Here is a 27,631-nt window from a genome sequence, read left to right on the forward strand (position 1 = left end):
CTCAGGAAAAACATGGTTCTTTGGGGACGCATAGGGATGAAGGAGCTCTGCAAACATGCATAACCTCAGCGACAACTATAATAGACTTAATGTGCAGGGAACACTAGCAACATACAACTAATAATAAATAAAATTGGACCACTTACAGGGTTAAAGTTGAGAGTCCGGACAGTGGTCGAGGATAAGGTGGAATTGGGTGGTGACGGCTAGGCGTTCACGGGGTCGAAGGCAGACAGGCGGGCGGGTGGGCAGGCAGAAAGTCAGGTAGATAGGTTGGCAGCAAATATCAGGGCAGGCAGTTGGGCAGGCAGACGGGGGATATCAGGAGAGAGGAACAAGCGTCGTCGGGTCAAGCAAGGCACAGCAAACTCACAGTCGAGTACAGGCAATCGTGGTCGTGTCAGGCAGGGTCTGGATCGATCATGGTAGAGCCAGACAGGGTTCAGTAACGGAGATCAGTTGTAAGAAATCTAGCGAGCAGGAACGGATAGAAACGCAGACAAACTGACCAGGAATGACGGGAGACCGGTATTTAAATATACTGATGAGCGGGTAATAAGGAACAGGTGACAGCGATGAGCGCTGATTAGCGCGAGGGCGTGGCCGCTTCCAGTGTGCGTTGTGGAAAGTTAGCCTCCAGGATCAATGTGGAGCAGAAACGTGACAGCTTTGACTTTAAAATTTGCTAACATGACCCACAGGATCCTATCTTGTCAAATTTTGCACATTAAATGACAGTTTACGCCTGAAGGACATATAACTTACATATCATTGTCATGGTAGTGTCACTGGTTACATGAAACAAATGTTTTATTCTTTACTGTTTTTCTCCTCGCAGGTCAACAAGATCTACCTTATATTGGGTTAGGGTTCAGGACTCAGATTTCTCTGAAACATTAAATTTGATGGTCTATGTAAACATGCACAAAAACTCATTAAACTTTGCACACATCAGGGCAGGCAAACTCATCAATATGTTATTAGTTTATCATGCGATTAAAAAGAAAAAATGGCTCAGGCCATGTCCCCTAAAATTTGCAGCCCCAGTTCTACGTTACATGTATATCTACTAAAATTTGGTGGCGTGTGTAAACAGCCAAAGACCAACAATAATGACTTTTGGAGCAATTTGCTAAACGTAACAAGCAGTCTACCATTTTGATTTTTCTTTTTCAAATTGGCCTGATTTTTGGCCTTTTATGGATGTTGCATAATAAAGAGGTACCCCTAGCGGTTTTATCAGTTTGTCTTGAAACTATGGTTGGTCCCAATGTACCAATGTATCTCAAAGTGTCAGCTCCCCAATGTTGCAAGGGCCCTTTAAAGCTGTGTGGAGCAATAGTTTGAAATTAATTTTCAAAAATATATGATATGATTTCTTTTCTGTCCCTCTATTTTAATTATTTACCTCCAATTTGAAATAGATTTTTCTTTTTTTTTAATCTAGTTTCAACATTTTTGACTGATTCAATTTGTAACCATTTAAAACTCTCAACTTATCACTAAATCAGAATTTCTACAGATTCATCCCCAGACTCCAAATATATTAAACAATTGAAACAATTCCAACTCAAACATATTCAGCTCATTCCAGGCCATTTAATAGCAATCCACATTATTCCATATCATTCAAAGCTCAGCCTTCACGTTCAATTTTGCCATAAATTACATGGCAAAGGACATTCTTTACTTAAGGTTCCACTTACATTGTTTGAATTTGCACATTCTAAAAATATTTTGCCCTCTCCTTGAACAGGAAATTTGTACCAAATTATGTAGAGTAAAATGTGTTAAATAATAGTTCAGTTTCTACATGAACAAGTTTAAAGTTCAGTTCACAAATTTTAAAATGAGCTTGTTCAATTCATAGTTCATAACTAAATTTTTTCAAGTTCACCGTTTCAAAATTGAAAAGTTCATAGTTGTTTTCTTCCCCCAAATAAAAAAGTTGCTGTGAGCTTTTACTCTATGGCAGGGGTGTCCAAACTATTTGCAAGGAGGGCCAGTTTTGATAAAGTGAAGGGGCCCGGGGGCCAATACTTTTTTCAGACATTTTTTAACTACATAAATTTCATGCAAATAAATACTGTTATGAAACAAATTACATTGTCCCAATTGTCTTTATTTTTTAAATGACGAAATAACCAAATATAAGGCACTCAGGCAGATGTGAACAACTTTCAAAACACAAATTCTGCCTTTCATTCATATCTGAAAAGTCAGATACAAGAGTTTAAAATTATTTTTGCCTCATGAACATTTTAAACAGAAGTTATAAGTAATGCAAAGTTGTCTGTTATTATTAAAACTTAAAACAAGTGAATTTTGCTCTTGTCATTTACAATATTTTTCAGAAAGTAATAGTTTGTGTCACGTCTACAGGTTCATAACTTCAACAGTATTAACATGGCCACTTCGTAATATTTAATATTAAGTAATTTTTACTTTTGATTTACTTTTGACTCACAGCCCCACGTGATGAATTGCTGTTGTGATGCCAGTTCAGCTTGGAGCTGCTTCACTTTATCAGCGCGGTCACTTCCTGTTAGCTTGTCGTATGTGTTAGCATGTTTAGTCTGATGGTGTCTCTTTAGGTTGAAATCCTTAAACAAGGCAACAGTCTCTTTACGAATTAGACAAACACAATTGCCTTGATTTTCAGTGAAGAAGTATTGTAATTCCCATTTCTCTTGAAAGCGACGGCCCTCAATGTCAACTTTCCTCGTTTTCTTTGCAGTCGCCATGGCAGAAATGAGTGGAGAGGGCTGGTGCTGCCACCTTTTGGTAATAGTAGGAATTACAGTTTCAAGTTTCATGTTTTTTTTTATTTTATTTTTTTTATTCAGTTTGACAGTGCAGGCGGGCCATGAATAATACATTGTAAGACCGAAACTGTGGGCCGTATGAAATATGACCGGGGGCCGGATTTGGCCCGCGGGACGGACTTCGGACATGGCTGCCCTATGGCATATTGGCATTTTCTCATTGTTTTAACTCATTCCATTCACACTCGTACCAGGTTCTGCTATCACCCTCCAGTCTCAAATACTAGAGAAAACAAATACAAAAATATAACTGTGGCCCAAATGTGCAAATACAATCAATCTGCCGTAGATGTCAGACTGAGGCAGGAAACAAAGGATGTGCAAAACATTTAAAATAACATTATATTTGGTACAACTAACATTTCATGTTTTGTGAATTTATTATTTTCTAACTTGTTGCCTCAAAGAACCAGAAAACTTTTAGAATGTGGGACATAAAAGTGCAAAAGTAAAGGTGCAAAGCCCAAATAAGTTACTAAAACAACAAAAAACACTAAGAGTAATTAGTGGTTCACCGCCATTGAGAGCACTACAACCTATCATAAAAATCCTAAATGCTCTCATAGAATCCTAAATGCTCACGATACCTCATCCGTTGCCTTTTGACAAGAAAGTGCAAGTGGGGATGCTTATCGCGCGAGTGAGTTTACATCGACTGAAGTGTCATCACGCTTTCTTGGCTCCTCTAAGCACACGTCACATTTTGATGACGCACGCACCATGCGACTGTTTGTGGTCGGTGCTGACAAATCGTTTTCCCCTGCCTAATTAAGGCTAATTACTACTTTTAGCAGGTCTAAATCTAAGTCTACATAAGAAGAGAAAACATGGCACCCTTTAAGAAAATTAACTGCCCTTCAATACCCTCGAATGAGCGCGTTCACAAAAACAAAACCGTCCACGAAGCAAAAATGCGCTACCTTCACTTGGCCCAAAATATGAAGTTAATGAACTTTCATTCATTGAACGCGTTCAGGTACAACACTGCACACATTACTGACAGTCGACAGATAAGAGTTGTATAAACTTCCTGGGCTGTAAAACATATTTTGAATGTACAAATACACATTTAACAATATTTTAGTAAACATTTATGCATTTATTTATGATAATTCACAATCCCGTTGGTTAAAAATGAAAAACAAATGTAACAAGTGTTTTGTTTTCACTTTGTGGTACTGTACTACAAATTTAACTTTTGGGGAATGTGACTCCACATTCACCAACCCCACCCATTTTTATGTTCTAGCTCTTAGTAAATTGAAGGTGCAGGACATGTATCAGCATGGCCAGGTGGAGATTGTGCATACCAACGTGGTGTTTGACATCTGCAGCTTGATGCTGTATGGGACCCAAGCTATTCCCATACGCCTTAAGATCCTTTTGGACCGCCTTCTCTCTGTTCTCAAACAAGAAGAGGTTATCACGATCCTCAATGCACTTGACTGGACACTACAGGACTACATACGAGGATATGTACTTCAGGTAAACACCAGTGACTTACACTTACTTACATGCTTTTATTTTTAAACTTAACTTTTTTCCCCTTTTGCTCAGTAAGACTAATAATGGATTGTGTGGTCTGTAAAGTGACGGTTCTACAAACACACACACTTGCATGCAGACATACAATCATCTCTTCATTGCTTCTCTTTTTTGTTCATTCATGCCATTTGTTAATTGTATCAAGTATTTTCATATTTTGTAGTATTCAGTCGAATTAGGGCAGGATGGAGCATTGGATGACAGGCGGATTGGTGCAGCTGTCATGTATCTTGTACTGGTCTGTTGTGGTGAAGAAGGAGCTGAGTCAAAAGGAAAATCTCTCGATTTAGCGGTCACTCTTTTGTTCCTACCCTTACCGATGATCACAAGCTCTGGGTCATGGCAGAAAGATCCCAGATCCAAGCAAACAAAATGGATTTCCTTGGAAGGTAGTCCAGGCCCTTCCTTAGAGATGGGTTGAGAAGTTTGGTCATTCAGGAGGGACTTAGTCTAGCTGCTGCTCCTCTGCATTGAGAGGAGCCAGATGAGGTGGCTCAAGCATCTGATTAGTGTACCTCCTGGACGCCTTCCTGGTGAGGTGTTCCGAGCATGTCCCACCAGCAGTAGACTCCAGAAAGGACCCAGGACACGCTGGCTCGACTATGTCTGGCCTGCGAATGCCATGGGGTCTTTCCGGCAGAGTTGGAAGGTGACTGTGGATGGGACATTTTGGGATTCCCTGCTAAAGCTGCTGCCTCCGCGAGCTACGTGATCAATAGTAGATTTTAACACTCCAGTTTTTGCCGTGAATTTATAGAGCACTCTTAAATTCTCAACACACAAATTGTAGAATTTAGGAATGAAAATGAACATTATAATTCCGTCATTTGTCCAGTTTTTCATGGTCAGTTATGAGGGGGAAAAAAAGACAAACCTGAAAATTTAATAAATCTTCAATAAGGTAATATACATATATTGAGTGGTACCTCTATCTACGAACCTTAATTGGTTCTGCATTCGGCGTTGTGAGTAGACGCGTTTGTAAGTGGAAGCAAGGTTTCCCATTGAAATCAGTGTAAAAGCAAATAATGCGTGCCGGACTATCCCAAAAGTCACACTTTTTGTCCTATTGCTGTGTGTAAAACACACACAAAAAGAAAACAACAGCTTTTTTTTTTTGCTTTTTCAAACCTTATAAAATATAAGCGTCTCTTCATTCTTGACCTCCTGACTTTTCTACACTTGCTAAAAATATATCTGAGAAGACAGAAAACGGCAGGCAAATAAATGATTTTATGCTTCCACGTACTTCCTTCAATGTGCTTACGTACTCGTTAGGACTTTTTGGTGCTATTGATGAGTTGTCCGACTGTGTGAGTGGTCATTGAACACACCTCGCACAACACGCGCGTGAGAACGTAATAAAAGAAAAGGAACTTATTGAAAACAACCTTGTATTGTCTGCCGCATGGCAACAGCTTCCGCCTTTCGCTCCATCTCAACGCGTGCAAATGCCTTATTTGTTAGTCCCTGGTATAATATATATATATATACATACATACATACATACATACATACATACATACATACATACATACATACATACATACAAACACACTCAAACACAAACACATGCATATAGACACACTACCTCTACTAACGAACACCTATACATACATTGGGTTGCGTTCGTCTGATAGGATCCACGAACCGGACTGTCATCTTACCGGACTCTGCTGTGCATCGGGAGCGGCTAGCGTGCTATCACGCTTATTGTTCATTGATGTTGACTTCTTGTGTTATTTTTCCTGTGTTGTTTACTTGTATGTGCGTTGTGAACTCTGTCTTGTCACCCTGGGATAGTGAGAAACGTAATTTCGATCTCTTTGTGTGTCTTGACATGCGGAGGAATTGACAATAAAGGAGACTTTGACTTTGACTTTGATATATATATATATATATATATATATATATATATATATATATATATATATATATATATATATACACGTATATATACACGTATATATACACGTATATATACACGTATATATACGTATATACACACACACACACACACACACATATACATATATATATATATATATATATATATATAAACCACACACTCTATTGGAAGGGTGGGGAGGAGGGACCTGCACGTGTGCAGTATTAAAACATAGACAAATTGTTACTGAGCTGTTGGAAGGATCGTCTGTAATACCTTTAAGGAAAATTCACCCTGACACAAATCAAACTTACACAAGATTCAGTTAAATTCCATTCTACTGTATTATTACAGTCTGCATTCAGAAATAAGTTTAAAAAAGTGGATACCAATTCAGGCAATCCTTACAATATATAGCCTACTCTCTCTACAATTCTATGAAGGTGGAGGCTGTTGGTCTTGTCCTTTTTCTGACTCTGCTATACTGGTAGTCTCTTGGACAGCGTCCATTCCTGCAAACGTCATTCGAGCCAACATTGGTGATTCCAAATGCCTTATTTGTTAGTCCCTGGACAGTTCAAGCTTTCTTTTCATCTCATTATGAATTCAATGTTGATGCCTAATAAGGTTTTGTTCTCTCCCAACATGATCAGAGCTACTGTTCTTTGCCGCCCATGTTTTTGTATAGAAACATTTCCCCCTCCTTGTCCAACAATGTTTAAGAATCTCTCATGCAAGCCACTGAACACTGTGTTTTACTAGTGTTTAATGATTATTCAGAACGAATGTTAAAAATCCATATTCATGTGGCTAAATCTGAAGACTTTGAAGTTAAACTAATCGTATATGTACTTATCGTTTTTTTAGCTAATCTGACTTTTGTAATCTACATCAGGCATGGGAACGTAAACAGTCTGGCAAAGAGTGAGTGGAGCAAGGCTGTATATATGTATATACTGGCTTGACTGTGAATAGTGAGCAGCTGAAGGCTGTTAGACTGATGAGGTGTGGCTGATCAGCAGAGTGAGGGTGGGGCGGAGCAGACTATAACAGTCACAATAGTTCTGCATCTTCAAGTAAAAAAAAAAAAGTGTTTCAGTTTCCCCATCACTGTTAGTACGTGCACGTGCACACACACACATACGCACACACAGAAATATAATAATAATAATTCATAAAATTTGTATAGCGCTTTTCAAAAACCCAAAGACGCTTATAGGAAAGAAGGCAAAGACAAACAGGAGGGGAGGGGTAGGGGGACGGGGAAGAGACAATGGGATAAAATTAAGACGAGGAAACCAGTTATGGGTAGGGTAGGTCATAGGTTTGAGAGAAGAGGTAAGTTTTTAGACGAGACTTAAATATGGGGAGTGTGGGTGAGTCACAGACAGACTGAGGGAGAGAGTTCCAGAGTCGGGGTGAAGTGCAGGAGAAGGCTCTGTCCCCAAAGGATTTGAGTTTAGATTTTGGGACTGTCAGACGTGAGGTGTTGGAGGATCGGAGGGGGCAGTTGGGACGGTAGGGGACAAGGAGGTCGGATAGGTAAGTGGGAGCCAGGTTGTGGAGGGCTTTGAAGGTGAGGAGGAGTATCTTGAAGATGATGCGCTCCTCAATGGGGAGCCAGTGAAGAGAGCGGAGAACAGGAGTGATATGTTCACGGGACCGGGTGTGGGTAAGGAGACGGGCAGCAGAGTTTTGGACTACCGTATTTGCCGGTGTATTAGTCGACCTTTTTCGATCCAAAATCGACCGAAAGAAATCGACCTCGACTTATACAGCGAGTCATAAAATTTAACTTCGTATTCATCGCTTCAAATGTGATGGTAACCAAGGCCGTTTCTCATGCATCTCATTGTGCGTGGGTGTGCGTCCGTCAGGCTCATCAAACAGCGAGCATTAACACGCATCCTCAGCAACAATTTCAAATATTCTCACCTCAATAACAGACATCGAAAGCCAGGCAGCGACGATGACTGCTAGGGGGAAGTACTGGGTATTGAGCGAATGTGCGAGTCATCGCGCGTCAAGCAACGACAATAACTACCGGTACGTAAACATTCAATCGCCATGTCTAAATGAATGTTGTTGGCACTTAGAAAATATTCGCCAAACTTGGCCAGACTTCCAGGGGAAGAGGCCGAATTTTCACTTGTTCTGGCCGACCGGAGGAACCAGCCGAGGCGGACAATTTACGGCGGTTGAGTCGTTGGCACTTAGAAAATATTCGCCAAACTTGGCCGGACTTCCAGAGGAAGAGGCCGAATTTTCACTTGTGGTGGCCGACACGGGGAACCAGCCGAGGCGGACACTTTGAAAATATTTGCCAAACTTGGCCCGACTTCCAGGGGAAGAGGCCGAATTTTCACTTGTGGTGGCCGACATGGGGAACCAGCCGAGGCGGACACTTTACGGCGGTTGAGTCGTTGGCACTTAGAAAATATTCGCCAAACTTGGCCGGACTTCCAGGGGAAGAGGCCGAATTTTCACTTGTTCTGGCCGACATGGGGAACCAGCCAAGGCGGACTCTTTATGGCGCAAGAGCCGTTGGCACTTAGAAAATTTGAACCGGGCGGCGTGCGCGAGTGCGCGGCCCGCTGGAAGTCGAATGAGGCTCCGCGATTTCATCCGCGGTGCTTATAAAGTGCCGATCCGCTCGGCTTGGAGCTATTTCCGGCCTCCCGGTGGTGCCGGGCGGCGTGCGCGAGCTCGCCGGCCGCTGGAAGTCGAATGAGGCTCCGCGATCTCCTCTGCGGTGCTTATAAACAGCCGATCCGCTCGGCTGGAGCTATTTCCGGCCACTGCGCATGCGCCCGGCCTCCCGGAATTTGAACACATTTCGTCAATAAATTTCGCATATTTCTGATTGAATTTTGAAGTTTAATATAATGCAACAATTGAGCTCGACTTATACAAAGGATATATCATAAAATCGTAAATTTCCGTCGAATTTTAGGGGGTCGACTTATACACCGGCAAATACGGTAGTTGCAGTCTATGGAGTGAGTGAGCAGTGATTCCAGTGAAAAGGGAGTTGCAGTAGTCAAGCCGGGATGAGATGAAGGCGTGGATGAGGGATTCAGCGGCAGGGAGAGAGAGGCAGTGCCGGATTTTGACAATGCGTCGGAGGTGGAAGTAGGAGGTCTTGACAACTGAGCTAATGTGAGGGTTAAAGGACAGTGTGGGGTCAAAAATAACGCCAAGGTTGCGTGCCAGGGGGGAGGGAGTGATGTTTGTGGAGTAGATGGTGAGTGTGATGGATCCAGTTTTATTAAGGGAGGATTTAGTGCCTATGAGGAGGAGCTCTGTTTTATCACTGTTGAGTTTGAGAAAGTTGTGGGACAGCCATGTTTTTATTGTAGAGATGCAGGTTTCAAAGTGAGTGAGGGAAGGGTTATGGGTTGGTGTGGTGCGTATATGGATCTGGGTGTCATCCGCATAGCAGTGGAAGTCCAGATTAAGTTTGCGGATGACATTACCAAGAGGAAAGAGGTAACAGATGAATAGGAGGGGGCCAAGAACTGAGCCTTGGGGGACCCCTTGTGTAACTGGGGAGAGGATGGATGTGTGACCGGAGAGAGAAATGAAATGGTTTCTGTTGGTGAGATAGGAGGTGAGCCAGTCGAGAGCAGTGCCCTCAACACCTAGTTGGCGCAGCCTTTGGAGGAGGATGGAATGGTTCACAGTGTCAAAGGCTGCGCTAAGGTCAAGTAGTAGTAGGATGTTGAGGGCGCAAGAGTCATTGGAAATGAGGAGATCGTTGGTGACTTTAACAAGAGCTGTTTCAGTGCTGTGAAGTGGGCGGAATCCGGACTGGAAGGGTTCATAGAGGTTGTTGGATTTGGAGATGGGTGTGGAGTTGGGTGGAGACAATGCGTTCAAGGATTTTGGAAAAAAATGAAAGGTTGGAGATGGGACGGTAGTTGGAGAGGTTGAGTGGGTCCAAAATGGGCTTTTTGAGGACGGGGGTGATGGCTGCAAGTGGGAAAGTGGCCGAGGGATAGAGACTGATTAAAAAGGGTGGTGAGGTAAGGGAGGAGGACAGGGAGGCAGGCCTTAGTTAAGGTTGTTGGAAGGGGGTCGAGAGAGCAGGTGGTTGTCTTGGATGCGGTGATGATGTCTAGGATGGTGGAGGAGTCGACAAGGGAGAAGGCAGTGAGAAAGGGGAAGGGCGGGAGATCGGGAAGGGGGGGCAGGAAAGGAGGGGAGGTGGGGGAGGAGGAGTTGTTGATGGTGACGGTCAGAGAACTGTTGATTTGGGCAATTTTGCTGTTAAAGCTGACAAGGAAGGAGTTACAGAGGGCGGGTGAGGAGGGTGGCTTGGTGGCCGGTGGCTGGAGCAATTTGTTGACGGTGGAGAACAGTATGCAGGGGTTCCGGTTGGTGTCATTAATGAGAGATGAGAAGTAAGCAGATTTGGCAGCAAGAAGAGCATCACGATAGGAGGAGATGTGTTGTTTAAATGTTTCAGCATGAACGGTGAGGCGGGTTCTTTTGTAGAGGCGTTCGAGTTGACGGCCAGTTTGTTTCATGGAGCGGAGTTGCGGGGTGTACCAAGGGGCAGAGTTAGTGAATGTAACAGAGGAAGTTTTCCAGGGGGCTAGGGAGTCAAGGGAGTCGAAAAGGATGTTGTTGATCATGGTGGCAAGGTCATCAGGGGAGAAAGAAGTGGGGTCGGAGGGAAGGGCAGAGGATAAGAGCTGGCAAAGCGTGTTCGGGTTTACAGTCTTGATGTTGCGGTAGGAGATGGTGCGCTTTGTGGAATTATGAGGCGAGGGTAGAGGGGCGGAGAAGAAGATGCAGAGATGATCAGACAGTGGAAAGGTGAGAGAACGGGGGTTGGATGTGAGTGGAAAGGAGGAGCATACTACATCCAGGGTGTGCTGGGTGAGATGAAAGCAGTCCAGAAGGGAGATGAAGTCAGACGTCAGTGGAGTAGTTGGCTGGTCGATGTGGATATTGAAGTCACCGATGAGCAGGAGGCGATAGGAGACTGAGGATACAATGGTGAGGAGTTCAGAGAGTTCAGAAAGAAAAGACGGATGTGACTTTGGAGGGCGGTAGATAAGAACAGCAGTAGTGGAGTTGGGGAGGGAAAAAGCGAGATATTCAAAGGATGAAATAGATGGGAGGTTCAGGTGCAATTCAGTGATGTGTAGGGACTGCTTGTGGAGGACAGCAATACCACCTCCTCGCCCAGAGAGGCGGGGTTTAGCAATATAGCTGTAGTTGGACGGAGTGGCTTGGTTTAGAGAAAAAAAGTCCAGGGGCTGTTGCCATGTTTCACAGAGGAGGAGCAGATCCAAGTTATTGTCCAAAAGTAGTTAAAAAATAACTGGTGATTTGTTGGAGAGGGAGCGACAGTTCAGCAGCGCGAGGGAAATGGATGAAGGAGCGGGAGTGGGGGAGCGGAGATTGTACAGTACGGGAGGTGGGGGTGATGGGGGAGCGCGAGGTAGTCCAGAAAGAAGGGATGGGTGAGCCATAAGGGAAATGTCTGTTAAAATATAGTCCAGAGCCACGGTGGATGTAGCGGCGACGGCAGGGAGACGTTGATTATTGTTGAGATGACAAAGATCAGCAGCAGTGTAGACAATTGTGCGAGAAGTTGGTGGAATGGAAGCCCGGAGTAATAGAAGTGATAGTTCATGGAGGAGATGAGACGTGACAGCAGCTGGGAATAATCCAGATAAAATGCTAGAAGTGGCTAGCAGCTGGTTAGCTAGAAGTTGATGGGCAGTGAAATGCATGGAAGCAGCAGTGGACCAAGTTGTGATGTTGGTAGAGTGGCTGGTGATGTTGGTCAATCCCGACTGTACCCGTGCAAACGGCAAGCCCTAGTGCGTCATGGCGGCACACAGCCGAAACACGACCGGCGAGCTCGCAGCAAGCGGGTGCTCCCCCCGAGGACGCCGGCCGAGCGGCCAGAAAGTTCGATTGAGGCTGTTTGCCGAACCAAGAGCGAGCAGCTACAGGATTAGAGCCAGGAGGTAGAAGGGTCCAGTGGTGGGTTGACTAGCTGGCTCGCATAGCTCGTAATCAGAGGGAGCGGGAACAGTGAAGTGCAAGCGGAGCTTCCAGAGATACACAGTGGGCAGGTGAAAAGGCAAAAATTAGAAGGAAAAACAAAGAGAAAACGGGCACACTTAAAACGGGAAACACAAAACAGATAAGGGACAAACAAATAGCGGTCACGGTTCGGGATCGAAGCGGCAGTCAACAATCCAGACGCCAGCGTTGCTCTAACCCGGAAGTGTTTGTATGGTTTTGAAATTCACGCAGATCGCTGATGCTGCGTGTGTGAACCCGGCAACTTTTGTGAAGACAGTGTTATCATTTGTGTGTTATCGTTCAGTCGTTGCGCTGTCCAGCTGAGCATAAATAGTCAATGAACTAATGTTTGATGTCGATGGTAAAACAGATGTCCCGCTGGATATTGTCTAGCGGAGAATGAACATTTTGTGACATTTTGGAGTTCTGCTAAACACGTGCATTATGGAGTTCTGCTAAACACGTGTTTGTAAAGTTGTGCCGGTTTGGAATAAAAGTTAATGAAACTTTGGAATGTAGGCAGCGCCATATTGACATGCTAAGTCATGCAACAGAGGCTTCACTGTCAACGCATTTACAAAGGTGACCCTGAACAATATACGAGTGTATTTTAGGTATTTTAATGTGTTTTAGTTTCTCGCCAGCCTAACACAATTGTAGACACACAATTCAGACTCTACTGTTTTTCGTGACTGCATTTTACATTAGTTTACCAATTAGTTTTAGCGTGTCAAGCTTCTCACGTTCTATATTTTTCGCTTGCTGTGTTGCAGACTTACCGTACTTTCCACACTATTAGGCGCACTTAAAATCTTAAAATTCACTCATAAAAACAGTGCGCTTTATAATGCAGAGCACCTTATATATTGATCAATTGATGAATTTGTTAATCCATACTAGTTGTACACAGCGCTCTGCCAAATGTTTCAGTATGTTTTAGTACGACTAGTAAATTACAAGGTCGCATCGCTTCCTAGCATTACGGCAACTGTAGTCAGAGGGTGTCACTGAATAGCTGTTGTACCCGCGAGGGTATCTCATTTCAAAATAGGTTCTTCCGTTAATGTTTTCGAGTGCGTTTACGGATCAATATGCAACGGAATCATAAATAAGCAGCACCAATGTGTTAAATCAGTTTTTAGTCGGTTCCGATCACCTTTATGGGAGACAGTTTGAGAAACGTGATTGTTTACAGGGTGCTGCCATGACACTTTGCTGAGGCTCATGGGAGTCTACGAGCTGAGGCTCATGGGAGTTTGCGGGTGGCTAATGCTATAATGATAGCTGCTATACGCATGAGGCTCTTTCATTTCAAAATAGGCTGCTCCGTTAATGTTTCAAGTAAATTTACGGATCGATATGGAAGGGAAACATAAGTAAGCAGTACCAATGTGTTAGATCAAACTTTAGTCGGTTCCGATCACTTTTATAGGAGATAATTTGAGAAATGCGATTGTTTACTGAGGGCTCATTGGTTATTGTGCATATTTTGTATATAAAGTTTAACTGAATACCTCATTGACTGGTTTATCGCGATACAAATTAAATTAAAGAAAGTTTATGACCATAAAAAAAAAATAGTGGGGTTGCTGGACCAAGAAGCCAAAGCGTATCATTTTCATGCAGAAAGGGAGTTGTACTTTACCTCATTGACTGGGTTGACATTCACTTTAGCACAGCACCATCTAGGCCAGACATGGGCAAACTATGGCCGATAGGGCCATTTAATCCGGCCTGCCAACCCTGAATAAATTGTACTATTATTATTTTTTTTTTCCGGTCATTTTCCCTGCAATGACTGCGTTTCCCTAGTAGATGGGAAACCGCCTGCCTGCGCATTTATTACCGGAAGCCGTGTCAGAAAGCTGGGTCCACACTCACAAGTGCGTGTACGCACTCGGCGCTCTATTTCTATCAGTGCGGAATTTAGAGTGTAGGCTGTGACGTCAGCATTCTCGTAATTTGTGCGCTGAGCTTTCAGATACAGTTTTACGCTAAAGCCACCCACAAACCTTCCCGTGGAATCTATCCATTAAAATGAGTGGCCCAAGGATAGGGAAAGGTGGACACTGAGTGCCGAGTGTTTAAAAAAGAGTGGACAATTTCGCTCGACCTACGCGACATGACGTTCAGCCACATGAACATCAACCCGTCACAGATCTAGGTTAACGGACCAACACCTCGGCTCTATCCTAAGAATTGGCACAACAAATTTTACTCTAGACTATGACGCACTAGCAAAAAAGGGAGACCAACAACACTGTTCCCACTGAAAATGATAGGGAGTTTCTCAAGTTTGTCGTACAAATAGCAGGGATTGAAACTAGCAACCATTCTCATTTTCAAACAATGCAGGATGCTCAAGGACATTGATGCACCACCTGTTTGTGACTAATCTTAACTTTTAAAGTTCTTAAGGCCAACTTTAAGGAAGTGTTTCCCGTTTCCTCACCTCTGTTACCAGGTGTTTGTGAGTTAAAACTCTGCTCTGATTTTCAGATATCCGTCACCGTGTTGCCGTTTTGATTTCTTTATTTCTTTGTTTAGATGTGTTCTTTCACTGATTCTTCAAGATGATGTATTTGGTCAGAATGTTTGCCGTTTTATGTGATTTCGCCTCATAATACAAACATATTTCATAAATCTGACCTGCAGGCGCTGAATTATGGAAACTGTTATTCATAATAACAGTGTCGTATTTAATGAGAATCACTTTTATTGTTTTTACTGTCTGAAGGCGAAGGCCGTCACACAATAACAACAATTCACTTTCTTCTTCTTCTTCTATTTTACAGTATTCTCCTCTTTTCTGTCCCTTAACTACTTCCACATAATTCATTCGATTCACTTCATTCCACTTTTAACATATTCCAAATATTCACGCGAGGAGCGCTTCCATTTTTTTTTTCCAATTCGAAAAATTTACAGTTTTCCCAAAATTCCCAAATTTTCACCCAAATTTTCCCCATTCGTTCTTAAGGGCACATTCTAGATTTCATGTTTACGTCTTTCTCATTTGGAATTCACATAATTCAGGTTATTCAATTCATGTTGGGGAGGATTTTCAACTTTACCAAAATTGCCACGTTTCAAATATTTCAGAATTTCGCCTTTAAATTTCCCGTACGATTTTACAAAATTTTGGTTTTCTCTTCTTACTTACATTTTTCAACTGATTTTAACCATTCCAACTTCAAACTATTCAGCTTATACCGATTGATTCAGAGATTTACCCCTTACAGAGAAATCTACATTCTCCCCATTACCAGACCCACAAATATTTGGATTTATTCAGGTTTTCCTCTCTAACTTCTACATTATTTGACCGATTCAACCACTTCCAACTTTAAACGATTCATCTTATGCCTGCTGTTTCCAAGAATTCCCCCGTACCAAAAATTGTACATTCTCCTCATTACCAGACCCACAAGTATTTGGACTCATTCAGTTTTCTCCCTCTAAAGTCCACGTTTTGACCAATACAACCCATTCCAACTTTACATTGGAACATTCAGTTTATACCTACTGATTCCAAGAATTCCCCTTTACCAAGACTTTTACCTTCTCCCCAATACCAGACCCACAAGTACTTGGACTCTATCAGTTCTTCCTCTCTAACTTCTAAATTTTTCTAACCAATTGAACCCCAGTCCAACTTTCAACTGTTCACCTTATGCTTACCTTATTCACCCACTTCACCCACACCCCACAGTGTGGCTGCCATCTTGGAGTGACCCAGAAGTGCCCCAATATCAACAGGAAGTGAACCGGAAGTGCCCAAAAACTAACCGGAAGTGGCCCAAATTGAACCAGAAGTGCCCGAAACCAACCACAAATGCCCCAAATTGAACCAGAAGTGCCCTAAATTGAACCAGAAGTGCCCCTAACAAACCAGGAGTGCCCCAAATTGAACCGGAAATGCCACACACAAACCAGAAGTGTACTAAATTGAACCGTAAGTGCCCCAAATTAAACCGTAAGTGCTGGAACTTTTAGCTGTTCATCTTATTCCTACCTATCCCAAAACTTCCCACTCACCAAAATTTCCACATTTTTAATTTTAAAATTTTGCAACATTTCGTTTTTCCCTTCTAATTTCGACATTTTTGACCGATTTAATCCATTCCAACATAACTTTTTCATCTTGCATTCCATCTTCAACATTTTCAGCTTATTCACAGTCGTATAAGAATTTTTGTCATTTGGGATCATTCTGTAGCATTCTCGAAGTATGTTATTCAGCTTCTTCGCCTTCACACACAATTTCTCCAGAAATGCCAAATACTACTTATATATGTTAATATGATTTTTATGAATCAGAAATCAACACAAATGGTGTAAATCTATATTCATCTATACAATACAATCTACATTTATATGAGTATTAATCGTATGATAATATGGCCGTATAAAGTATCTCAAAGTGTTTTTGCTGTGCCAAAACCTGTATCTGATTCTTCTATTCTGCAGTCATGTCTAGGGCAGGGTTTGTAAACAAGCCTACAGTATAAATATGAATGTGTAACGCACAACACAAGACTAATGTGTAAATGTTCTTTGTTTCCATTTCACTTGCATTCTATTGTATCGATTTATATACCCTTTGTTAGAGTGGTGCTCCTCTAACTTATTTTGCATGAACCCCACGGAAGACAGTATGCCTTTTGAACACTTGCAAGTGGAGAGTTCGTTCGTCACTGTGCATACAACGATTATCGAACGAAGTCTGACTTTGGATTCTTGCAAGAGAGTATTTATTGAGCGAAAGCAGGGTGGTGAGAGTGGTCAGGATGGGGGTGAACCTCTGGCCTCTGGTCAAATCAGAGCAGGGGTGTTTTACGACGTTGGGGGAAACAGAACATCTTTGATTGCTTCATCTACAGCTGGTCAATCAGTTCAAAGATTCTTAGCACTTTGTTCTACTACCGTAATTGTCGACTAGAAATTCTGTCCATAAAAATTGTGAACAGACTATAAACCGCACCGGATTAGAAGCCGCACCAGCTAAAAGTCAGGGATATTTCAGTTTTTTCTTACATATGCCCCACCGGACTATAAGCCGCACGTGCACACGAGTTTTTCACAAAGAAAGACAGTACATAGAAAGCCATTTTAACGTTTTAATAACATACTTGAACATGTCATTCTAAACATTGCCTGTGACGCAGCAGTAGTACCGCAGCAACGCGGAAGTGTGCACGCGAGTTATTAGCAAAGAAAGACTGGACACAGAAAGTTTTTTTGAAGCTTTAATAACATACCTTAACATTTCTTTCCAAACACTGCCTGTGACGCGGCAGTAATACCGCAGCAACACGGAAGTAACGCAGCAAAGTCACTGAGACGCGGCGGTAACACAGCAGCAATACGGTAGCACAGCACTAACAGGGCTGGTTAAAAAAAAACATACCAGTAAAAGTAAAAAAAGAGCCGTCTTCATCTTCCTCCTGTGCACTGAAACCATCGAAGTCTTCTTCCTTAGTGTCCGATTGGAATAGCGTTAGATATCCTTCGCCTCACACTTTCTCAGTCTCTCTTTCGTCGTCGGTTTTATGCATTTCTTCGAGTGTGAAGAGGGTCTGTTCATGCTAATCTTATTCATGCACGAAGCGCTAAATTACATTAAACTAGCGAGCGACACGTATAGCTTAAAAGCGGCATCGTATGCATTTCTTTTGTCCCCCAGAATGACAGTTTGTGTATAAAAGCTTCCTGTCTTTGTGTGAATGCGGGTGTGTGCGTGATGCGCAAGACGATCACATCTTCTTCGGCGCATTATCTCTTCTTCGTCTGTCTCGCTCTTGCTTCCTGCTAGAGCGCCCCCTGGAGACCGGAGGCCGTAAAAATCCATAAGTACGCTCCAGAGTAGACACAAGATAATGTCATCAACATAGACTGCCTATGTCTTAAAAGCGGCATCATATGCATTTCTTTTGTCCCCCATGATGACGGTTTGTGTATAAAGGCTTCCTTTCAGTAATGTCCGACTTGATCGCGTTCTGCGTGATGCGCGAAATGTAAACACAAACTAGCACGTCTTCTTCGGCGCATTATCTCTTCTTCGCCTGTCTCGCTCTTGCTTCCTGCTAGAGCGCCCCCTGGAGGCCGGAGGCCGTAAAAATCCATAAGTACGCCGCACCGCCGTTTAAGGTTCAAAGTAACCTTCTGAATAAAATGCATTAAAAGTTCACATTCATTACAACTTGTTTTTGGTGAGCAAAATGTCAGAAGAATTGAATTTAAATGCTGATTGATTGGGTTTTAATACAATGCAGATGGTCCAAACAGCGCCACTGCTTTGTGTAATCTCTGAGTGATATGGCAGAGTAAGAGAAAGGGTTTAGAGCACAGGTGTCAAACTCAAGGCCCGGCGGCCAGATACGGCCCGCCACATCATTCTATGTGGCCCGCGAAGACAAATTGTGCATCAAATTCGTGTGTTATTACTAGAATTGCAAATTGTCTTCACTTTTAATAATATCATTTTTTTTTAATATTTGACCAGTTTTTACTCGTCTGATTTGAAAACGAGTTATTTGTCAGTTTGTTTTGCCGCTTTTACTGTATATAATAGTGTTAAGAGTAAAAGTGATCAAGTCATCACAAAAATCACGAATTTTTTTTTATATAAGCCGCACCTGACTATAAGCTGCAGGGTCCAAAATTATGGAAAAAAGTTGCGGCTTATAGTTCGGAAATTACGGTATTTTGTTAAGACAGGATACGTTTGGTTAATTATTACAGGTTACATTCCAACATAAGCATAGGATCAAACTAATCTATCAACCCAAACACCCTTTTCGTGTAACTTTTATAACTTTGCTATTCTATTTCCCCTGTTCTGTCTGTAGGATGTAGCAGGAAAAGTACTGGATCGATGGGCTATTATGACATTTGAGGAGGAGATTGCAACCCTGCAGCAGTTTCTGCGCTTTGGTGAGACCAAATCCATCGTGGAACTCATGGCTCTACAAGACAAGGAGGGTCAAGCAGTATTAGTTCCCAGCACTCGGACCATCTCAGATATTCATACATTCATTGAGCGAAACACGTCATGCTCTTCTGCTATCTTGTCTACAACCAAAGCAGAGAAGCAGAAAGGCAACAACATGCACCACTTTGAGAAACTTATTAAAAGCATGGCCTTCATATTGCCTTTCCAGCTCTTAAATTCTCTTCCAGCTCAATGTCTTGGCTGTCCAACAGGTTCATGCCAGCAGCTTCATGAGCAACACCAGGAGTCATGCCAAGGATCAGTAAAGCACCAGAGTCAAAGGCAAGGTGATCAAGCGCAGGACAAGATTGCTAATGAGAAAATCCAACAAATTCCATCTTCAGCAGACAGCAGCCATATCGGTACCAACTCTGTCACATTCACTGCTCTTCAAGACAACAAGGTGGAATGTCTTTCCTCAACAACAAAGATTGAGGTGGGAGATTTTTCAACCAGTGACAACTACTCTGATGCCCCCCCCCCACCCTCCATGATCTCTGATGTGATTCAAATGTCAGCCTTTGGTAGGATGCGCAATGGGCACACTGGATTGGGGATTTCAATAGGAAGTAGGGGTGGAGGAGCTCTGAAGAAGGGTCGTGTATTTTGCAATGCCTGTGAGAAGACATTCTATGACAAAGGCACACTTAAAATCCATTACAATGCAGTGCACCTTAAGATAAAGCACAAGTGTACAATTGAGGGATGCAATATGGTATTTAGCTCACTGCGCAGTCGCAACCGCCACAGTGCAAATCCTAACCCACGACTTCACATGTCCTTGAATCGCAACAACAGACAAAAATACATACAGGACATTTTATCTTCGGAAGAATACTATCCTGGAGAGAAAATGTCTGAGCAAGTCACATCCATTCCAACTTGCTCTGCAAAACGTCACAGATCATTGTATAGCTACACGGTGGAGCAAGTGGATAGTGGCCTAAAGATACACAAGAGCTCTTTCCCCAGTACAGGCCAGCGTGGCATTCTGTTTCCCAATTTAAAGACAGTACAGCCAGTCCTGCCTTTCTATCGCAGCCTTGTTACACCAGCAGAAATTGTCCATGCTACAGGAATACTACCCTCACTCCCCCTACTGTCACCCTCGGTTTCTGTAAAACATACTACTGTTCATGACATCTGTAATGCTGACCCCATACCAAAAAAAAAGTCTCGAAAGTCAAGTATGCCCATAAAGATAGAAAAGGGGATGTTGGAGCAAAATGAGCAGACTAATAAAGGGACCAACTTTGAAAAGAACATTCCTTTGCTGGACCCAGACAAAGAAGCACGTAGTTGTCATAGAGCAAAACAGGAAATTATTTTCATGGGAGCTGAGTTTGAGCACGAAGAGAAAGAAATATATTTTTATGAAGCTCAAGAAAGGAAAGGTAAAAAGTATTTGTCAGACCAAACCATAGAAAAACATAAGGATGACACCATACAGCAAGTAAAAACAGTAACTACCATTAGTTCATCCTCTTCTTTAAAAAACACTTTGATCAAGAGCCTTTGTAACAATCAGTTGGACAGTCAGGAACTCAGCTTTAATCGATGGCAAAGAGTATAAAAATACAAAATATGAAGATGAACAAATTTCAAAGCGACAAAGCAGTGGGCATCGGCTGACAAATGAGAATACTCTTCAAGTTTTAGACCACAAGAAGGAAGCATCTGAGGGCTGTGTAGATTGTCAGGATAAGATAACCCACTATGAAATCTATGGTAAGACTTTTAAGAACCTTGACAGTGTCTGCTGCACTACGAAAATATGCACCATAAGAAGATGTACATGTGCAATGCAGTGCTGCAGTGCAATATTTCCCTTGCGCAGGAGCCAGATCAGTGAGAAAAAAAGAAGCCTGCATCTTGCGTGAATATAAAATAAATGGACGTAGACGAGTGCTTTGAATCATGCAGTGGAAGTGGTGCAGTACGGTTGCTTCATACTCATGAAATTGTTAACTGAGTGCATATTAACAATAGCCTAAGCCAACTGTGATTCATGCATAAATGGAGTTGTGAGCAAAGTAGGGGGTAATAATTTTTTCTATAGTTAAACATTTGTTTCCGAAATTATCATCCATCCGGTCCATGTGATCTGACACATCTCTACACACTCTAACAACGTTGTGTGACACACATTGTGTTTTTTATAGTAATTATATTTATATGTGTCCCTTAAATGTTTTCTACAGTATAGGTTATGTTATGTTATGTTATGTATATGTTCCTTGAAGGGAGGGGAAAGCGAGGATGGTTCATTTGTCATTAACTAGCCCAGTTTATGTATCTTTTTATCAGGAAAATGAAAAAAGTTAGCATGTTTTAGCAAGTTATCATTTTCTATTTTATCCATTTATTTTGGCAAATACGCAAATACGACATGTTCTGAAACGCTTTATGTAAGATGAATTGTTCATACATCGTTACATGTTCAATTAAAATTGGTAAGGGCTCATTAGACTTACATTTCCCCTGAAGTCCACATATGGGCTACCACCTCCGTCGTCTATCCGAAAAGGAGGTGCTTTAAACGGCACACTCAGCTGAAGGGTCGGCCTCCTCGCTGAAAGTCCGGTGCTCCCAAAAAAGCAATGAGAGACCTCATTTCTTGCTCTTAAATCAGCAACTGAGAGGCTAATCCTTGTGATATGTTGAAGTAGTCAGAAGTAGAGATGTTCATATACTACATTTTTGCTGATAGCTGTTTTTGCACATTTTAAGCAATAGTCTTTACAATGATTACCAATGGGGGAAATTGTGATCTTTTCCTTCTGTGACATAGTCAGGCTGATGTGTCAAATCAAGCAGACTCCGCCCAAAAAGTGGGCCTCAGTAAGTGTACTGCCCTTCTGTTCTAAAATACCATTAAATCTTTTTTTTCGGGGGGAAGTTATAGCACTGACATTATTTTATAATTCAGTTCCATCACGTAAGTGCATGAATGTTGGCTTGCTTTACTGTCTCTTTAAATATACTTCTACAGATAGATATGAGATTGAATTCCAACTTATAGACAAAGAGCTGAGAGGCAGTTGAGTTGACGTGAAGGAAAATTAAAACAAATCGGTTTTATATATTTTGGAGTATAAATGTTTGAAAATTCTCCTATATGTGCTCAAAGGATTTTTTTTTATTTTTTTTTTTTACACACCTGGCTTGTGCACTTTCAAATTACACTGATTCTCTTGTCCAGATTTCTGACAAAGCCACAATGCATTACTTGAAAAGAGTAAAAGAGACTTGGTGAAGTCTAATGTGGCCCTAATTACTGGATTGTGGAGTTTTCATGAGAAATGAATTCCATAGAGATCCGTTTGAAAAATAGTATATGTTATCCTGCAAATATAAACCTAATTAACATGCAGAGTGGGAAAGGTCATTGATCGTTGTCAAGTGATGTGTCTGGTTCATGTAACCAGATACTTTGAAGTATGTGGTTTTGCATTCTGATTTTAATAAATACAACAAAAGCATCCATCCATCCATTTTCTGAACCGCTTAGTCCCCACGGGGGTCGCGGGCGTGCTGGAGCCTATCCCAGCTGTCATCGGGCAGTAGGCGGGGGACACCCTGAACCGGTTGCCAGCCAATTGCAGGGCACACAGAGACAAACAACCATTCGCACTCGCACTCACACCTAGGGACAATTTGGAGTGATCAATCGGCCTACCAAGCATGTTTTTGGGATGTGGGAGGAAACCGGAGTGCCCGGAGAAAACCCACGCGGGCTCGGGGAGAACATGCAAAACTCCGCACAGGGAGGGCCGGAGGTGGAATCGAACCCGCACCCTCCTAACTGTGAGGCGGACGTGCTACCCAGTGTGCCACCGAGCCGCCAACAACAAAAGCAATTTAATCAAAATAATGTGCTCTTGACTGAATGCATGTTTAGAGACAATGCAAAAGTAAGTGAGTGTTCGGTAGTCTAATGCTTTCCACATGCAAACAAACACAAACCATCAAATCAATTAAATAACATGCCAGACACAATCACATAAAAATGATAATGACAATACCATCCGTTTTCTGTACCGCTTGTCCCCAAGGGGGTTGCAGGCGTGCTGGAGCCTATCCCAGCAGTCATCGGGTAGGAGGCGGGGGACACCCTGAACCGGTGGCCACCCAATCGCAGAGACAAACAACAATCTGCTCTCACACTCATACGGGCAATTTGGAGTTCTCAATTGGCCTGCTATGCAAGTTGTTTGGGATGTGGAAGAAAATCGGAGTCTCCGGGAAAAACCCACGCAGACACGGAGAGAACATGCAAACTCCACACAGGGATTTCTAGGTGTTTCTAGTTGTTTTATTCTCCTTTTTACTCCTTATTACATGTTGTCCTCAAACTATTAATTACTTTTTATTCATTTTTATTATTTACTTTTTATTCATTCTCATTATTACTTACTTATCATTAATTTTCTTTATTACTTTTTTATTGTCATTAAGTTTCTTAATTTAACTTTTCTGAAGCTTAATTTCCTTATTCATATGTTTGTCATTGTTATTACTATTTTTCCACTCACTGTAACAGTATGATATAATGTTGTTATCACTTGTACCAAATGTATGCATACTGATATAGAGAGTTGAAGCAAGAATAAGGGAGAATTAATTGACACTGTAAAATCGTTCGTACAATAAATGCTGACCAAGTTGGCACAACGCAACAAGCTGGGCGTGTTTTCTTATTATAATCACAGACACTATAACTTGGAGACAGAGAATTTTGCCTAACTTTTTTTGTGAGTTTTGTCTAGTTGTTTCGACTGGAGAAGACGCGCAGCGCTAACAGTTAGCAACGCTTAGTATTGCAAGACAAGCTACCATCAGCATGGACGAGCTAAAAGCTCCACAGACTTTGTGTTTTCGACTCCGGCAACTTGTCCAAGACATGGAAGACAAAGACGGACGAGCTTCAACTTTATGTTGGAATGACTGTGGCAAAGGATAACGAGTTAAGAGGCTCTTTAGTTATCTGGTTGGAGAGAATGGCAGAGAGCTGCTTGATACACTAATGAGAGACACAGAGGCTGAGTTGAAGTTGAAGGACATGACTGAGAAGTTTGACATCTACTGCAGTCCAACAGTGAATGAAACTGTGGATATGAATTTTTCACAAGGCATTAGTGAATCAGTTGACAGCTCTTTGCTGAAAAATGTAATTTGGCCACATTGAGGGACTCCATCATTCAGGATAGGATTGTGTGCGGGATTAACGATGCCAGCATGCGGGTAAAACTATTGAGGGATGTTAGGCTGCAGATTTTAGTTATTGATCTGACTTCAAATTGCGATCAACACTTAACACATGAGTTGCTATATCCTAAACCACACACTGGCGCACCTAACCATTTTGCGAGTTCGTTCTGTCAAAGAGAAGACCAGTAGATCAATCAGACCGAATTTACCAATTGTTTATTTCTGACAAAGCAAGCTAATACAGGCGCCTGGGTCCCGGGTCCCTCACACTAAAACTCGTGTGTTCTTGTGACCACCAAGAGACAACACATTCTTCCGGGTTGCCCAGTTTTAAAGAAACACAATATGAATATTCAAACATGCAAAACATTGTGTGATGATTGGTCGATGGCCATCTCCTCCCTGGCTGGGTGTTATTGCTGAGTGCAGCTGTCCAACCTCAGCTGTGTGGCGGTTGGGTCTTCCCCGCGAAGCCCGACCACCAGGACGTGGTGTTATTCTCGTTTCTCACCAACCTTGAGGTGTTCTCGTCAGGTACTCCCTGTCTGGGCCGATGATACATCCTGTTCCACAACACTTCGAAGAAAACAAGTTCATGCAGTTTGCCTGCACATTCTTCGCCACCCACCAACCACACAAGCACTCCTACTACTGGAAATTATATTGATATGATTATAAGTCTAACACAGCCTTAATAAAATATGTTTGCAAACTGCCGAAAGCACATTTCCGTTTAGGGAGAAGGCCTGGAATTTGGACTTTTGCCTTCAGCTCTACAGAACAGCGAAATTTTCCTGTGAAAACTGCAGGGCCATAGTGGGACAAGTGGAGGAAGTTCACGCTGAGCACGGAGCTTCCCGCCACCAGCAGACTAACACAGAGAGCATGGTGGAGTGCAAGTTCCGTGGTAGGACGATTGAGAGAAACAAATGGAAATGTCCTGCATTTGGCAAGAAATGCAACAAATTAGGTAAGGACAACCACTTTTCGGCTAAGTGTAAAGCCCGAACAGAAGTCAAGAAAAAGACTGTTCACTGTATAGCAGACTGTGAATGTGAGGGCATTATGTGTGTTAGGGAAGTGACACAAAGTGATAATGTGAATACTGTAAGCAATTATTTTTTCTTCTTCCTGCTGTCGTCATGTGTGGCAGCCTCCCAGCAGTGTTCTCGCTCTCTTTTCTGAAACTTTCTCTAATCCTTGGTGTTATGGCCACTATTGCTTACCTGAGGGATATACTATTCAACCTGAAAGTCCAGTCCCGGCGAGGTGGAGGTGTGTAAGCCCTATTGTGGATGCACTAAGATAAAGACTAAGTGGCTTGCAGAGAAGTGGTGTTTTAAACCTCCTGTACCGTCCGTCATTCTGGCAAACGTCAAATCAATGCAGAACAAGTCCTATGAAGTCCTACAGAGAGTGCATTTTACTGTGCTTCTGTGAGCGTGGCTAATGGCGAGCATACCGGATGCCAGCATTGAGCTACCTGGCTTCAGCATGATCAGCGCCGACAGAGACATCAAAGCCTGTGGGAAGAGTAAAGGCACGCCCAAAGCGCTTTACAATGCCTCGCATTCACCCATTCACACACACATTCATACACCAATGGGCGCTGCCAGGTCCACACTGGGAGCAGATTGGGGTTCAGTGTCTTGGTCAAGGACACTTTGACATGGTCACCAGCACTGTTCCGTCTAAGCTGTGCAGCTGTGGAATTGCGCACTGCTCGCACAGTCTCTGCGCACAAGAAATTCTATGCTCCACACAAAATAAAATTCGGCATAAACTGATTAATATCTAATGTTAGACGTAATCTGTCAATTATTATAATTAAGTGGACGAATGATTTTCTTTCTGTGCCTTTTTATAGTGTAAATCAGTGATTGACAGGCATCCAGCCAATGATATATGGTTCACTTACGCTACATAGCCAATCATAGCATTGAAAGTGCCTGAAAATGTCTCCTGCCCATCCGTGCCGCGCATGTTAGCTAGCTAACAACAGTGCGGTGGAGTCAAGAGATGCAAATGCCAAGTTAGCTAACCCCTTATTATGGCGAGAGGAACGTGCAGCGATGCATCCACTCGCCGAGCCCAAGTAAATCAGAGATGTAGCGGTTCTTTTAAGATGGAATGGCTGTCGGCGTGTGTTCAAATAAAAGAGCAAACAGTAAAATTGGTTGTGGTTTTCTCTTTTTCGAGTGAGAAATGTCTACTATGCAGTGAAGCCAAAGTGGCGGGCGAGTTTTTCGGAGGAAAAAATATGGATTGAATGGTAATTTGGCTAACTCAAGCGTCACATTCAGCAGAAATGTCATTTGAAAGCTATTGGAATTGTACAAAGACTCAAGATGGGACAGGGGATCGGTACATTATTGCGGGAGAGTGCAAAAGAACGAGCTGTTACACAACACAAAATCCGACCCCAAGCAAGTTAAAGTTCTCATTGACAATATTTTATTTGTTTATTTCATCTCGTGTTGCACACAGTGGTTCACAGTGTGTACAGGGAGCTTGTGTGTTTGCACAGACACTTCAAAAATTAGAGGGAACATTGGTCACCAGGGTTGAGGATCGAGCCGACAACCTTAGAATTAAGAAGTGAACACTCCACCACTGATCCACACTGCCAATGTATGTGAATGTTAGGTGGTGCCACCCCGGACATGACATCAAGACTTCTATCTGCTGCAGAGACATCAAACTTTCATGTGTGCTCATGTGTATGATGTGGCTCATTGCGGTAACAGTAAAAAACGTGGCTCTTAGTCTCTGACTGGTTGGCCACCCCTGCACTAGGGGAAATAAGACTATTGACCTGCTGTATGCAAATATTGAGGATGCATACAATGCCACCCCTCTACCTGCATTTGGGAAGGGAGATCACAACTTGGTCCTGCTTCAGCTGTGTTACATGCCAAAAATGAGGAGACTTCCACAGACCACTACGACCACTCACCTGTTGAGTGAGTACATTGACTTCTACATGGATGTGATTCCAGTGAGAGCAGTGCACTGCTATGCCAAAAACAAGCCTTGGATTACGAGCAGGTTTAAGGGCCTCCTGAATCGCAAGAAGAGGGCCTTCAAGGAAGGTGATAAGCAAATGCAGAAAGAGCTCAG

At 42.6% G+C, this 27,631-nt stretch overlaps 1 protein-coding gene across 3 annotated transcripts in view; it reads left to right on the top strand.

Moving 5' to 3' along the window:
* Positions 1-25,577, top strand: part of LOC125967789 (zinc finger protein basonuclin-1) — a 39,911-nt gene extending 14,334 nt beyond the window's left edge. The window contains exons 3-5 of one of the 3 annotated variants that reach the window (XM_049719156.1): positions 4,075-4,310; positions 19,158-19,736; positions 23,356-25,577. In XM_049719156.1, coding sequence (XP_049575113.1) covers positions 4,075-4,310; positions 19,158-19,736; positions 23,356-23,400 — 860 coding nt within the window. In that variant the 3' untranslated portion in view covers positions 23,401-25,577. Of the gene's footprint in view, positions 1-4,074; positions 4,311-19,157; positions 21,763-23,355 lie in introns of those variants that run through there. The other 2 variants (XM_049719155.2, XM_049719154.2) reach the window with 2 other exon arrangements.
* The last annotated feature ends 2,054 nt before the right edge of the window (positions 25,578-27,631 follow it).

This window comes from Syngnathus scovelli, chromosome 4, assembly GCF_024217435.2.
Source record: "Syngnathus scovelli strain Florida chromosome 4, RoL_Ssco_1.2, whole genome shotgun sequence".
NCBI lineage: Eukaryota > Metazoa > Chordata > Actinopteri > Syngnathiformes > Syngnathidae > Syngnathus > Syngnathus scovelli.